The 13,324-nt window shown below is 43.7% G+C and overlaps 1 protein-coding gene across 4 annotated transcripts in view; it reads left to right on the top strand.

Moving 5' to 3' along the window:
- The first annotated feature begins 257 nt into the window (after window positions 1-257).
- LOC135225654 (sorting nexin-25-like) overlaps window positions 258-13,324 on the top strand; it is an 81,847-nt gene continuing 68,780 nt past the window's right edge. For 2 of the 4 annotated variants that reach the window (XM_064265011.1, XM_064264988.1), the window contains exons 1-3: window positions 258-397; window positions 2,853-3,098; window positions 9,952-10,121. In XM_064265011.1, coding sequence (XP_064121081.1) covers window positions 383-397; window positions 2,853-3,098; window positions 9,952-10,121 — 431 coding nt within the window. In that variant the 5' untranslated portion in view covers window positions 258-382. Of the gene's footprint in view, window positions 398-830; window positions 983-1,010; window positions 1,032-2,852; window positions 3,099-9,951; window positions 10,122-13,324 lie in introns of those variants that run through there. The other 2 variants (XM_064265005.1, XM_064264996.1) reach the window with 2 other exon arrangements.

Raw genomic sequence — 13,324 nt, 5'->3', positions numbered from 1 at the left:
TCATCTTGAGGAGGTAACAATAAAAGTTGGCAATAAACACAATTTATTGCTTATGTTAAAAATATTCATAAAGCACTGCAGTCAAGTAGAGTCGAGGCTACTGGAATAAGTCAGTTAAACTACACTAACCAACTCAAGATACAGTAATTACTCTTTAGACACCGAATCAGCCAATTTTAGAAAACTGGATGGTGACAACGCTGATACTATGTAGAGAAAGAACGGTCGGCTGGTTAGTAGATTAAGCTAGTCTCTTACGACAAAACCAGGAGTGGGTCCTGGTTAGCACGGACCATTGCTAAAAGGTTCTTGTAAGTGTGGAAACGAGTCGAAGGCTATAGGAAGCCTGAAGTGGGCCTCTCGATATGACTCAGACGAGAGTATGAATAAGTATGCCGTAAGTTTTAAACTGTAACTTTCGTGAATAAGGATATAGTACTGGAAGGAGAAAAATGAAATATAATAATAACCTTATGAAGAAGAGAGGAAAGTATTTGGTAAAAAGTTTCATTTGGTTATACCAATATTTAGCATAATAACAATAAAAAAAACATACTATACGAGAAAAGACAGGAAACGTCATACAATAACAACCAAAACTTATGAAAAACACACCACACAAGAATTAGAGGTGCCGCTACATAGGACACACCTTCACCGTAAACTATTTTTTAATTAAAACTTAAATGTCTGTTATCTGCAATAAAAAAAAGTATGTAATACAATCATCCCTTTCTCTGGTGTAAAGTTGTTTTTATAAAGTCGCATATGCTATTAGCATTGGTTACTGATAAATTATGAAAGAAAAAGAAAGCGGAGAAGTTTACTTCCATCAAAGAAAACGTATTTCATTGATCAGCTGATACGAGGTAAACAATCGCTGGCGAACATTGGACGGGAATCCTTGTACACTGCTCTTCCCTAATCTGTGTTCTGTGTTTTCGCCGTGTTCAAAATTGAAAGCAAAGCAGATACCGGCAAGGTAATTACTTGTCTTTTCAGAGCCGATGCTGCTTTGAGGGGAAATGACTGTAAGTTAGTAATGTGACTGTATATAGGCTAGTTCAGTCACAGGTCCTATTTACAGGTCTCAGGGAAGTTCTGACATATGGTACGCGGCGGATAGGTATCCTGTGTTAAAATTTATTTGAATCAGGAAATATAATTTTCCTATATTTTAATGTGTGCTTTGAACATTTCTGACGTTTGTACCTTAGTAATTGACCTAACCAGCCACACCTTACCTAGGATCCCAGGTCCTTACGCTAGAGGATAGTTTAAAAACGTCCATAACTTAATTTAATCTAATGGGAACTATCGGTGGGATAAAGGTATTTCTGTTCACACTTTTTGTAGTTTTCCCCCAACTCAAAAATCCTTGCTGTGGTCTCTCAAATTGTAAGACCTAATGGGGTCCACTAACTGTAAAAGTACGCCATTGTTGACGAAACTAGTAATGGAAATATTCAAAATAACCATTATAATATGAAAATTATTCTTGAATGTCCAAAATGCTGTAGCTGTTTTAGGTAAAATCATAGTTTATTCCCCTTAATGGTTTAAAGTAAAATAGTAATACTGTTATTTACCTCAAGCACCAATTTTTGCAAAATATTGTAAACGGTAATAGGTAGGTACTACTAGGGTAAATTAATTAGGCCTACTAATTTATTGCCATATAGACAAGGACTACATGAACTAAGAACATTACAGAGTGAATTATTTTAGCCTAAATTCCATCCAAATTTGTGTACCCAAAGTTTTAGGTATAATAGCTTAGCTTGTCTTGTGTTTGATCCAATTTTACCATTATGGATGTAGCTTACCATTTTTTTTTTCATCTCGCCCAAGTATTTAACAATTATGGGGGACCCCATTGGGAAACCTGGGTTCTGGGTGGAGAAAAACAAAAATAAATAATTAGCTTAGCACCAACAGGAATGGTGAAGTGTGCTAACATTTTAAAACAAGCTACTTGAAAAATAGATGGTCCAGGTGTGTAACTGCTTAAAATCATAATGATAAAATCAAAGATAGGGCCTACAAAGCAGGTAATGGTAAATACAGGGATGTGTAGGGATACATCCTAACCTATCCAGAAGGATATTTTTGTATCTAAAAGGAAGTTTTATCGTGAGAGGAAGAGCTATCTGAGAAAATAGTCAATGTATATTAATGAATATAAACTGATAGAGCCTTAAGCAGATATTTTAAAGTTTCATACATTTTTACCATTAAGACTGTATGACAGCTGATCTTTTACTAAATGACAAGGAAGAAAAAGTTAGATGCACCTGAAACTATACTATATATAAATTTGAAAATATGAAAAATCCAGTTTTACATGACTAAAGTGACAAAGCTACTTCAAGTTATGAAATCCAAATGCATATGGAGAACATATGGTTATGAGACTTGGGAAAAAAATTTTCCTAAGAGCTCAAAAGTTCTCAGACATGTAAAGGGACTTAGAAACTAGACGTTACTAGAAACTATATGAATCCTTACTATAACAATTTTATCAAGCATTTTGTAAGTTGCTTTGGTTCCAGTGAGAAATTGATTAGTTACAGATACTGTACTATTACCAAAAAAGAAAAAAATTAGCTTTTCTCTTAGATTTATGCATGCTTGCTTCTGCAATGCTGAGAGGGGATTCACAGTCATAAGTAAATAGACTAATATTGATGAATTACTCTATGACTATTACTGAAGTTGATAGTTATATACTATGAATCCCATTTCATACTTTTCACTCCTATTCGACTTACACTGCATACTATATCATTTTTAAAAAGAAGCAATAGGTTTAAACAGTCTGTTATTTTAGTATTTTCCCCATTTTACAACAGGTTTGGATGTGGCCAGCAGCAGTTGGAGGACTGTTGACTGCATGGTGTATTGGTGCTGTTTGGGGATGGGGAAGCAACAGTGGGAGTTTGGGAGTGGTGCTCCCTCTCTCTCTTATTGTAGGTGGTATCTCAGCTATGATCTTAGGTGCCACACTTACCATTGCTGCCTATGTGAAGCTTTCGGCTAAGCATCAGGTTACCATCAGGGTGCCAGAGGAAATTCATGCCCTCCATGCACTAACCTCTGTAAGCTTTGATTTTGTTTTGATTTTTGTAAACATGTTCTAGGAACTTATATTGTATTGCTAATGTACCAAGTGCCATCCCAGAACATGTCAGTAGTTCGGTACATATTTGCTGTGTTTTATAATTACAGTAGTACTCTGCCCTTCTTGTTTTATTTTGTAATGTTGATTTTCATACAATCAACTTACCTGTCAGATATATACATAGCTAAGACTCCGTCGTCCCCGACAGAAATTCAAATTTCGCGCCACTCGCTACAGGTAGGTCAGGTGATCTACCGGCCTGCCCTGGGCGGCAGGACTAGGAACCATCCCCGTTTTCTATCATATTTTCTCTGTCGCCGGTGGTATCAACATTGTTGCTATTACCTCCTGACTTAGATTCTTATTTCATCCTTTGATCATCGTTTCTCGGCTTTTTGGTGACGTATCTGGATTGTGTTTTTGGCATTCGCTACTGTGGACTGTTTTTGGAATTGCTTTTTGGATTTTTCTCAGTATGTCTGATTCAAATGTGAGTGTGAGAATGTGTGTGAATGTAGGCTGCAGGGTGAGGATACCGAAAGCTTCGGTTGATCCTCACACTGTATGCCGTAAATGTAGGGGGTTTCAGTGTTCTGCTAATAATACTTGTAATGAATGCGAGGGATTAAATGCAGAAGAGTGGAAGACTTTAACTTCTTATTTGAAGAAGTTAGAGAGGGATAGGGTTAGACGTCTGAAAGGTGTGAGTTCAAGGCCTATTGAGCCTTTTACTGATAATTCTAATCCTACTGATTTAGATTCTCCCTATGTTTCTCATTCACAAAGTGTACTTTCGGAATCGGCCTCGGAAATCGCCGATCTGAAAGCTACGATTCGAGACATGAAGTCCAAAATGGCGGACTTACAAGGTAAGGCTAGTGAAAGTGAGCATTACAGTGAAGTGAGTTCCCCCAGTGTTGTGGAGGGGGCGTTTGATCGTCCCTGCGACGCTCCCAGGCCTAGACCTCTTCCAAGCTCCCATGCCCAGAGGAGAAGGAAAGTCGAAAGCCTTAAGGAGGTCGTGGGGAATCCCCAACGGTCAGACGTCCCTTCAGCTAGCTCTGTTTCGTGGCAGGCTGCTCAAGGGCGCTCTAGAAAAAGCGTCGTTCGTGAGTGTCTCATCCTCTCCCTCTCCCTCACCTAAACGAGGGTGGAAGGAGTCGAATTTATCGAGGCCTCTGAAGCGTCATATGAAAGAACCCGAAATTGATTCGAGCCCAGAGCGTTTCTCAGACGACGCTCCCTCTTCTATTAAGAAGGCGAAGGTGGCGTCAGCATCACCCGACGAGTACGCAGAAGTACCCTTTCCTACTTCTCCCCTGATTGATGACGAAAGGCGTCATGCAGTTGACGTGGGAGAAGCTTCAAGGAGAATTATTATGGCAGTTCAAGAGCAACTGGCCTCTCTAGTGGGAGTTTTTAGCGCCTCGTAGGAAGGACGTTGCGCTTCCAATCAAGAAGTCTCGTCCTCTCTCCCCTGCTAAGCGAGAAGCGTCATGCAGACGTGAAGCTTCTAAACATATTACAGAAGCTTCGGGTTCGAGAGCGAGATCGGTTGTTTACGAAAGTTACGTAACGCCAGAGAGACGTGAGACGTCTTTTAGACATGAAGCGTCTTTGAAAGCTGTTGGTAGACGTGAAGCTCCAACCAATATTTTGGCGCCAAGTAGGACGCCTTTTGAGAGCGGAGCGTCTTCCAGGCGCGAGGCGTCATCCGGACGTCAGCAGCCAAGTAAGCGGGAGGCGTCAGCCAGGACGCTTGGCGGACGAGAAGCGTCATCCAAGCGGGAAGCGTCTTCTATTTATCGAGAGAAGCCTGAGCTTTTGGCGCCTTCCAAGGCTATTAAAGCGGGGAAGAGGAAAGAATATCATTCCCTTAGCCCCTCTCCTATTAGGAGTTTGTCTCCTCCAGAGGAGGAACGTACAGAGGTGGGAGCGGAGACTCATTTAGATCCCGAGTTGGAAGGAAACTCGGATGAAGAATATCAAGGAAGAGAAGGACTGTCGAACTATAAAGTTTTGACTGCCTTGCTTCTAGAGGAGTATGGAGACGAATTGACTCCTGCCGCTCCTCCTTCTCCGCGCTCTCTGTTTTCGAGTGCTAAGACGAAGAAGTCTTCGTCTTTTCTCAAAATGAAGCCCACCATTTCAATGAAGAGGGCTCTACAATCCTTAGACTCGTGGATGAAGTCTAAGAAGGACTTAGTAAGAACGGTCTTCTGCATGCCTCCAGCGAGACTAGCTGGTAAAAGAGGCATTTGGTATCAGACGGGAGAGAATATGGGTATTGCTCTCCCGTCTACGTCAGAAGCAGACTTTTCGACCTTAGTTGACGCTTCACGTCGACAAGGTCTCAACTCGGCACGGATTACGTGGGGCATTTCTGAACTGGACCATCTCCTCAAGGGACTCTTTCATGTATTGGAAGTTTTCAACTTCTTAGATTGGTCCCTTGGGGTGATGTCCAAGAAAGCCCATGATTCAGAAGGAATCGAACCGGAAGCCCTTTTGTGCATATTGTCTTGTATAGACAAAGCGGTACAGGATGGCTCTTTTGAAATCTCCTCTTTGTTTGGAGCAGGTCTTCTAAAGAAGAGGACGGTATATGGTGCCTTTTTAACCAAGGCAGTCTCCACGCTCAGAGGGCAGCGCTGCTGTATTCGCCTTTGTCTGACTTTTTGTTCCCTTCTCAGTTGGTGAAGGACATTGCTCATTCATTAACTGAGAAGGCGACTCAGGATCTTCTGACGCAGTCAGCAAGGAAGAAGAAGCCTGCTTCTACATCTGACAAGAAAGGACCGAGTACATCGGTTCAGCCCTTTCGAGGTGGTCCGACCGTACCACCAGACCTCCCGCAAGAAGGAAGGCTCCGGAGAAGAGAGGTAGGTCTGCCTTTTGTCCCTTTAAAAAGGGAAAATGAAGCTTCTCTCCTCCAAGCACCAGTAGGTGCCAGGCTCCTGGGATTTGTGGAGGCCTGGACACTTATAAACACAGACGCTCATCGTTGGCTAATAAGGAAGGGATATCGTATCCCTTTCCTGAACACTCCTCCCCTAACGTCAATACCAAGGGAACTAACAGCCAAGTACAAGGATCCTGTGCTGAGGGATACTCTTCGATCGATGGTGGAACAAATGTGGGACAAGAGAGCGATAGAACTAGTACTAGATCAAAACTCCCCGGGGTTTTACAATCGCCTTTTTCTGGTTGCGAAAGCCTCGGGAGGCTGGAGACCAGTACTGGACGTCAGCTCTCTGAACAAATTTGTTCGGAAGGAAAAGTTCTCCATGGAGACTTCTGCTTCAGTCCTGGCGTCATTACGACAAGGAGATTGGATGGTGTCTCTAGATCTCCAGGACGCCTACTTTCACGTCCCGATCCACCCTTCATCGAAGAAGTACCTCCGTTTCATGACGGGGGGAAGGATCTTTCAGTTCAGAGCCTTGTGTTTCGGCCTGTCCACAGCTCCTCAGGTCTTCACAAGCCTGATGAAGAATGTGGCGAGGTTTCTTCACCTCAAAGGAGTAAATATCTCTCTGTATCTGGACGACTGGCTCATCAGGGCCAGATCAGAGAGACAGTGCTTGGAGGACCTGAAGTTAACTTTAGATCTGATCAAAGCGTTGGGATTGCTCGTGAACCTCGAGAAGTCGCAGCTGACCCCCAGACAGGACTTAGTCTATCTGGGGATTCGGATGGATTCTCGGGGTTTTCGAGTATTTCCTTCGCAAGAGAGAATCGCAAAAGGTTTGCGGATAGTCTCTCTCTTCTTAAGGAAGGAACATACGTCGGCGAGGGAATGGTTGAGCCTTCTAGGGACCCTTTCCTCGCTCGAACAGTTCTTCCCGCTAGGAAGACTTCATTTACGTCCGCTGCAATTCTTCCTCAAGAAGTCTTGGAGTTGGAAAACTGGACAACTTTCGGACGTCTTTCCCATTCCAGTGGAGATAAGATCGCACCTGGAATGGTGGTTGCACCCTCTGGAAGAGAACAAAGGGATCTCTCTAAGGACACAGAACCCAGACCTAGTGTTGTACTCCGACGCGTCGGAGAAAGGTTGGGGAGCAACATTAGGCTCAAAGGAGGTGTCAGGCACCTGGGAACCAGCGCAGGTGACTTGGTACATAAACTGCAAAGAGCTCTTCGCCGTGCATCTGGCTTTGAAGAGTCTAGAACCTCTGGTGTCGAACAAAGTAGTGCAAGTAAACGTGGACAACACCACCGCACTTGCCTACATTCGAAAACAGGGAGGGACTCACTCCTCGTTCCTTTACGAACTGACGAGAGACCTTTTGCTTTGGACGTCTCACAGGAACATCTCCCTTCTGACAAGGTTCGTGCAGGGAGTAAAGAATGTGAGGGCGGACAGACTCAGCAGGAGGAACCAGGTCCTTCATACAGAGTGGACCCTACACGAGGAAGTGTGTCAAGATCTCTGGTCGCTGTGTGGGGGACACCTCATGTGGATCTCTTCGCCACATTCATTTCCAAAAGGCTGCCAGTCTTTTGCTCGGTCGTGGAAGATCCAAGAGCTCTTATGGTAGACACCTTCCTGCTAGATTGGTCTCGAGTAGACGTATATGCTTTTCCTCCATTCAAAATCCTGGGATTAGTAATAAAAAAGTTTGTGGCGTCAAAGGAGACGAGGATGACATTGATAGCCCCCCTTTTGGCCGGCCCAAGATTGGTTCACGGAGGTGGTAGAGTGGATCGTAGACTTTCCAAGATCCCTACCAAGAAGGACGGATCTTCTCAGACAACACACTTCAAGAGGTACCATCAAAACCTCCCCGCTCTCGCTCTGACTGCCTTTCGACTATCGAAAGACTCGTCAGAGCGAGGAGAGTTTCTCGCGGAGTTGCAAGCGCGATCGCGAGAGCACGCAGAACCTCCACTACGAAAGTATATCAATCGAAGTGGGAGGTTTTTAGAAGGTGGTGTAGATCTAAGAAGTTGTCCTCCTCCACTACCTCTATAGCGGAAATTGCTGATTTCCTTCTATTCCTAAGAGAGCAATCTCATCTAGCTGTATCCACAATAAAGGGATACAGAAGTATGCTCTCGGCTGTCTTCAGGAATAGAGGATTAGATCTGGCAGATAATAAAGATCTCCACGATCTCATAAGGTCATTTGAGACTTCAAAGTCGAAGGAACCGGTCCCTCCGAACTGGAACCTAGACGTGGTCCTCAAGTTTCTTTCATCTGAAAGATTCGAACCTCCTCATCTGGCTTCGTTTCGAGACATCACCAGAAAATGCCTATTCCTATTATCTTTAGCTACGGCAAAGAGAGTTAGTGAATTACATGCTCTGCAAGATAAAGTAGGTTTCAAAGGGAGACTCAGCTATTTGCTCGTTTAAGACACTGTTTTTAGCTAAGAATGAGAATCCCTCGAATCCCTGGCCTAAGTCATTTGAAGTCAAAGGCATATCGAGTCTCGTAGAAGAGAAGCAGAAAGATCTCTATGCCCTGTAAGAGCTCTAAAGTTTTACATTCAGAGAAAGCATCAGATGGGAGGCTCTAGACAAGGTCTTTGGTGCGCGGTAAAAGACCCCACAAGACTGATGTCCAAGAATGTGCTGGCATTCTTTGTGAGGAACGTCATTACAGACGCGCATAAGGTCTGTTCTGACGAACAGTTACGACTGTTGAAAGTTAAAGCTCATGAAGTGAGAGCAGTAGCGACGTCTCTCTCGTTTCATAAGAATATGTCGCTTAAAAACATCATAGATACGACATTTTGGAGATGCAACTCAGTATTTGCATCTCATTACTTGAAAGACGTTCGTGTGACATATGAGAAGTGTTTTTCTCTATGTCCGTTCGTATCGGCGGATACGATTCTGGGTACGGGAGCCGACACCAATCCTTAAAAGTATATACTTTTCTTCTTTTTAGATATGGTCTGGAATCTCTTCGAACAATGGAGGACTTGGTTTAGCACGGGCGGCCGTCTATGTTGTTCAGTAAGAGAATCTTGTCATATCTAATTAGATGAGTATAATTTTTTTTTTAGAAATTATGTATGTGTGCATAGTGGTTTTGAGTTACGGTTGTTGTGACGAGTTCGGGATAACTCGGAACAATCCTTAGTTCTAACATATGGTTAGGATCAGGTGGTCGGGATTGGTTGTGTGCTCCTTCATAAGGTGTATTGTCATATAAGTGGATCAGCACCCATTGACAAAGTCCTTTCAGGCTCTGCCGAGTAAGCGGATAAGACCCCATCGGCAGACCCACAAGAACTCTTGGCCATAGATCATATATCTCGCTAAAGTTTCTTGAGGTGATGCAGACTACTGGGCAAACACCCACGAAGTCTACCACCTATCAGGTAGGAACCAAGGTTTTATTTATACCTACAACATATGTTGTTTACCTGTCTATTCCATATAGTAGCTGTCTCTTACCCTCCACCGAAAGGTGCCAATCAGCTATGTATATATCTGACAGGTAAGTTGATTGTATGAAAATGATATTGTTATGTTACAATAAAGTTTCATACATACTTACCTGGCAGATATATACAATTAAAGGCCCACCCAGCCTCCCCGCAGGAGACAGGTGGAAGAGAGAAAATATGATAGAAAACGGGGATGGTTCCTAGTCCTGCCGCCCAGGGCAGGCCGGTAGATCACCTGACCTACCTGTAGCGAGTGGCGCGAAATTTGAATTTCTGTCGGGGACGACGGAGTCTTAGCTATGTATATATCTGCCAGGTAAGTATGTATGAAACTTTATTGTAACATAACAATATCATTTTTCTTGCAATGACAATATGTACGTACCATGGAATGTAATGATTCTGAATTCTCAAAAACCTTCGCAGAGTGTACGATGTGATCTGGAAAGCACGTTACCATCGAGACATGGTGTGGTCATTACGCGAAAGATTGATAGTGCAGTCAACGAACTCATTGATAGCTTCATTGAAAACAATGTCACACCATGGTACTCTCATCTAGTCAGTGATAGTATGCCCAGCATTGAGGCATTAAGGTAAGTGTGTATGCTTTTTACTATCAACATGACAAGTTTTTTAAAACAATTTGTATTTTTCATAGCTAACAAACCTGAAGTCTTAACAATAGGATAATTTTCAAGCACTCAGCTGGAATTGGTTAAGCAATCAGAGATTGTAAAGCAAGGAATCTATGAAATCTGGCAACACATGCGCATATTGGGTGAAAGCTGGTCAAAGACCACGCAACCCACTCCATGACGTTCAGTCTTTTTCTTAATCGCCTTGGGGAGTGACACAGTTGCTTACTCTCCGTCCAAGCCGGTTGTTTTGCCCATGTTTCACTCTTATTTGTTGTAAGTGTATGTATGTGTCAGTATGGCTTCCTTTGCGTCTTCACGGCCTCGTCAGCATATGCGCCGGGGTGTTCAAGGTTTCCTGTGTTCTCGTTTCCTGGCTGCTTCTGCTACAGACCCCCATTCGACTTGCAGTAGGTGCCGTTCTAATTTCTGTACTGTGACGAATCCCTGCACCGAGTGTCGTATGTGGCCTAGATCACAGTGGAAGTTATTTTATAACATATTTGGCATTCCAGTTACTAAGTAATATCTCTCATTACTTTATTCTATTGGTGTGTTGCTGTACCTATGGAGGATCAACACCCTTCATTGAGTGTCGATACCTTTATCCAATGCAGACGTATGTAACTACACGTCTTCCTCCAAGGCCTATGAGATTGTGAGGGACAACTCTGCAGTTAGATATGCCCACTGTATGCTCTCTGAGAGCAAGTAGCACCTGTGGCTTGGTACTTTTCATCACTCCGAAGAATATGCCGGACCGGAAGGTAGGTGTGGTCTCATTACGACCACATTTATGTATTGCTTTCTTCGGGTCAGCCCACAGGTCCTTGGAACCTCTTGCTTATCCGGCTCCTTGCCTATGGTGTGCAGTTCTAGGGGTAAGAAGGATGCAAGAGCGACTGGCCTTTCCACCTTCCCCTCCTCGTCCTTCCACTCCTCTTCCTTCAGGTTGAGGATAGGACTTAAACTTACACTTGCTGGTCAGGCGTTTGGGTGGTAAGCTTGCACAGTGAGTTTACTTTCTATTTTTCTCATAAGAATCATTGAAGTAATCCTACGCCTTCCTCTAGCAAGGGAAGAAAGGAGACTAACAATAATGCAAACCCTTCCCAGAGCTTTGCATTAATGCCTCCAACTCTAAATATTCTTTCCAGCCCTTTTTCAGATGAGTTACGGTTCCTCACTTATTTCAAAAAGTCCCAGATGTCTGACGCTTGATCATACAGCTCCTATACGTACTCCGATCAAGTTGTCAGAGGTAGGGCACTCCTAGCTCTTATGACCAAGAGGAATAGCCCAGGTGTGCTAAACTCCCATCAGTTCTAGAGACTCACTCAGATTTCTCCCACCAATCAGTGAGTCTTCCTAATGTAAAGGACTGAAGGTTTGTATATTGTGTTGGAACAAATCACAATTTTTAAAAGTAAGTTGTATTTTTCGTAACTAATACAAACCTGAGGTCCTTTACATTAATGCCCTCCTCAATCTGAAACGTGGGCCGAAAAGCAAAGTAGAATGTTTACATCTGGGCAGGAGGGCCTACCTGCCTACAGATGGTAGTTACTGCCTAACCACTTTGTTCAAGAATTTAACGGCCATATTCCAGCCTACGCTGAAAGTAATTCCTAATGTCATTGAGAAGCTAGATAAATTGATACCTAACCACTCAGAACCTGAGTAACGTATAATGATATATGGGATAACCATTGTATATAGGGAACCAAAGAGAAACTTTGACTGTCCAATAACAAACCAAGACACTAGGGTTTGTATTACTCCCAACCCCTCCTTGCCAAGGAGTGGACCATATGCTACCAAATAGTGGGTAAGATATTTGTATATTGCACGACCACACTATCAGTATGACTACCTTACTCACCTGTATCAGACCAGTCCAGCAAATGACGTGTCTATTCCTTAAACTGCCCGAAGGAAGAAGGAAAGGTACAAGAGAAAGGAGGAGACCAGCCAACTCACTCATTCTCTCATCCACTCAATCATCTTAGGTAAGATACGAAGGTGCCCTTATAAGGGCAACCATGAGTTACACAACCTGTTGGGCAGCCACCACAGGACCCAGGGAAAACGTGTCCGCAGATCTGTGGGCAACATCCTTAAGATACAGCCAAGTTCTTTTTGAAAGCCAGAGAGGGACCAATACCTCTAACATCATGCACTCTAACCTGCACAGACGTGGTGGTGGAATCATCAAGTCAAGTATGCCTGTCTGATGGCTTCCCGTATCTAAAAAGAGATAGTATTCTTAGACACCTCTTTCTTTCTATGGCCTGTGATAACAAAAAGTCTGCGGCAGCCTGGTCTAAGGTGCCGAGTCCTTTTAAGATAGCAACGCAGGGCCCAGACAGGGCACAACAAAAGCTCTTGAGCATCACCACCCACAAAGTCAGTCAGTGATGGAATGGAAAACAAAGTGAACCTGTCATCATGCACAGAGGGATTTTGGGTCTTGGTCACGAATTCCGGGACAAATTCGAAGGACATCGACCCCCAACCCCTGGTGTGCTTCACCTCATAGATCAGACCGTGGAACTCTCCTAGCCTCTTGGAAGATGCCAAAGCCAGAAGGAAAACTGTCATGAGCATCAGGTTCCTGTCAGATGAGCGACGCAAGGGCTCATATGGACTCTTAGTGAAGCTCTTAAGAACCAAGGAAACATCCCACGTCGGAGGCTTGAGCCCTCTAGAACTCGACTGCTCAAACCCTTAACTAGCAGGGAAAGTTCCCAGGAAGATATGATGTCGATACCCTTAAGGCGTAACACCAAACTCAGGGCTGCCCTGTAGCCTCTAATGGCAGAAACGGACAAACATTTCTCGTCTCTGAGGAAGGTTAAAAGTCTGCTATTCACTGAATAGAGGTTGCGAGTGGAGAAAAACCCTGTTTACAACACCAATCACAGTAGATCGCCCATTTGCCTTGGTAAACCACGGAGGTCGACTTTCTAAGACTGCTGGACATATGCCCAGCTGTTCTCTATGCCCAGCTGTTCTCTGAGAAAAGCCTCTCGCTCAGAGGAGATACTTGATAGCCTCCAACCGTGAAGAGACAGGGATTCTATTGACTGGTGGAACCTTTCCGCATGGGGCTGACACAGGAAATGACGCCAAGGGGGAATCTCCCTCAGAACCTCTGACAA

This window comes from Macrobrachium nipponense, chromosome 20 (assembly GCF_015104395.2).
Source record: "Macrobrachium nipponense isolate FS-2020 chromosome 20, ASM1510439v2, whole genome shotgun sequence".
Lineage (NCBI taxonomy): Eukaryota > Metazoa > Arthropoda > Malacostraca > Decapoda > Palaemonidae > Macrobrachium > Macrobrachium nipponense.
This window is presented reverse-complemented; position numbering and strand designations above follow the sequence as displayed.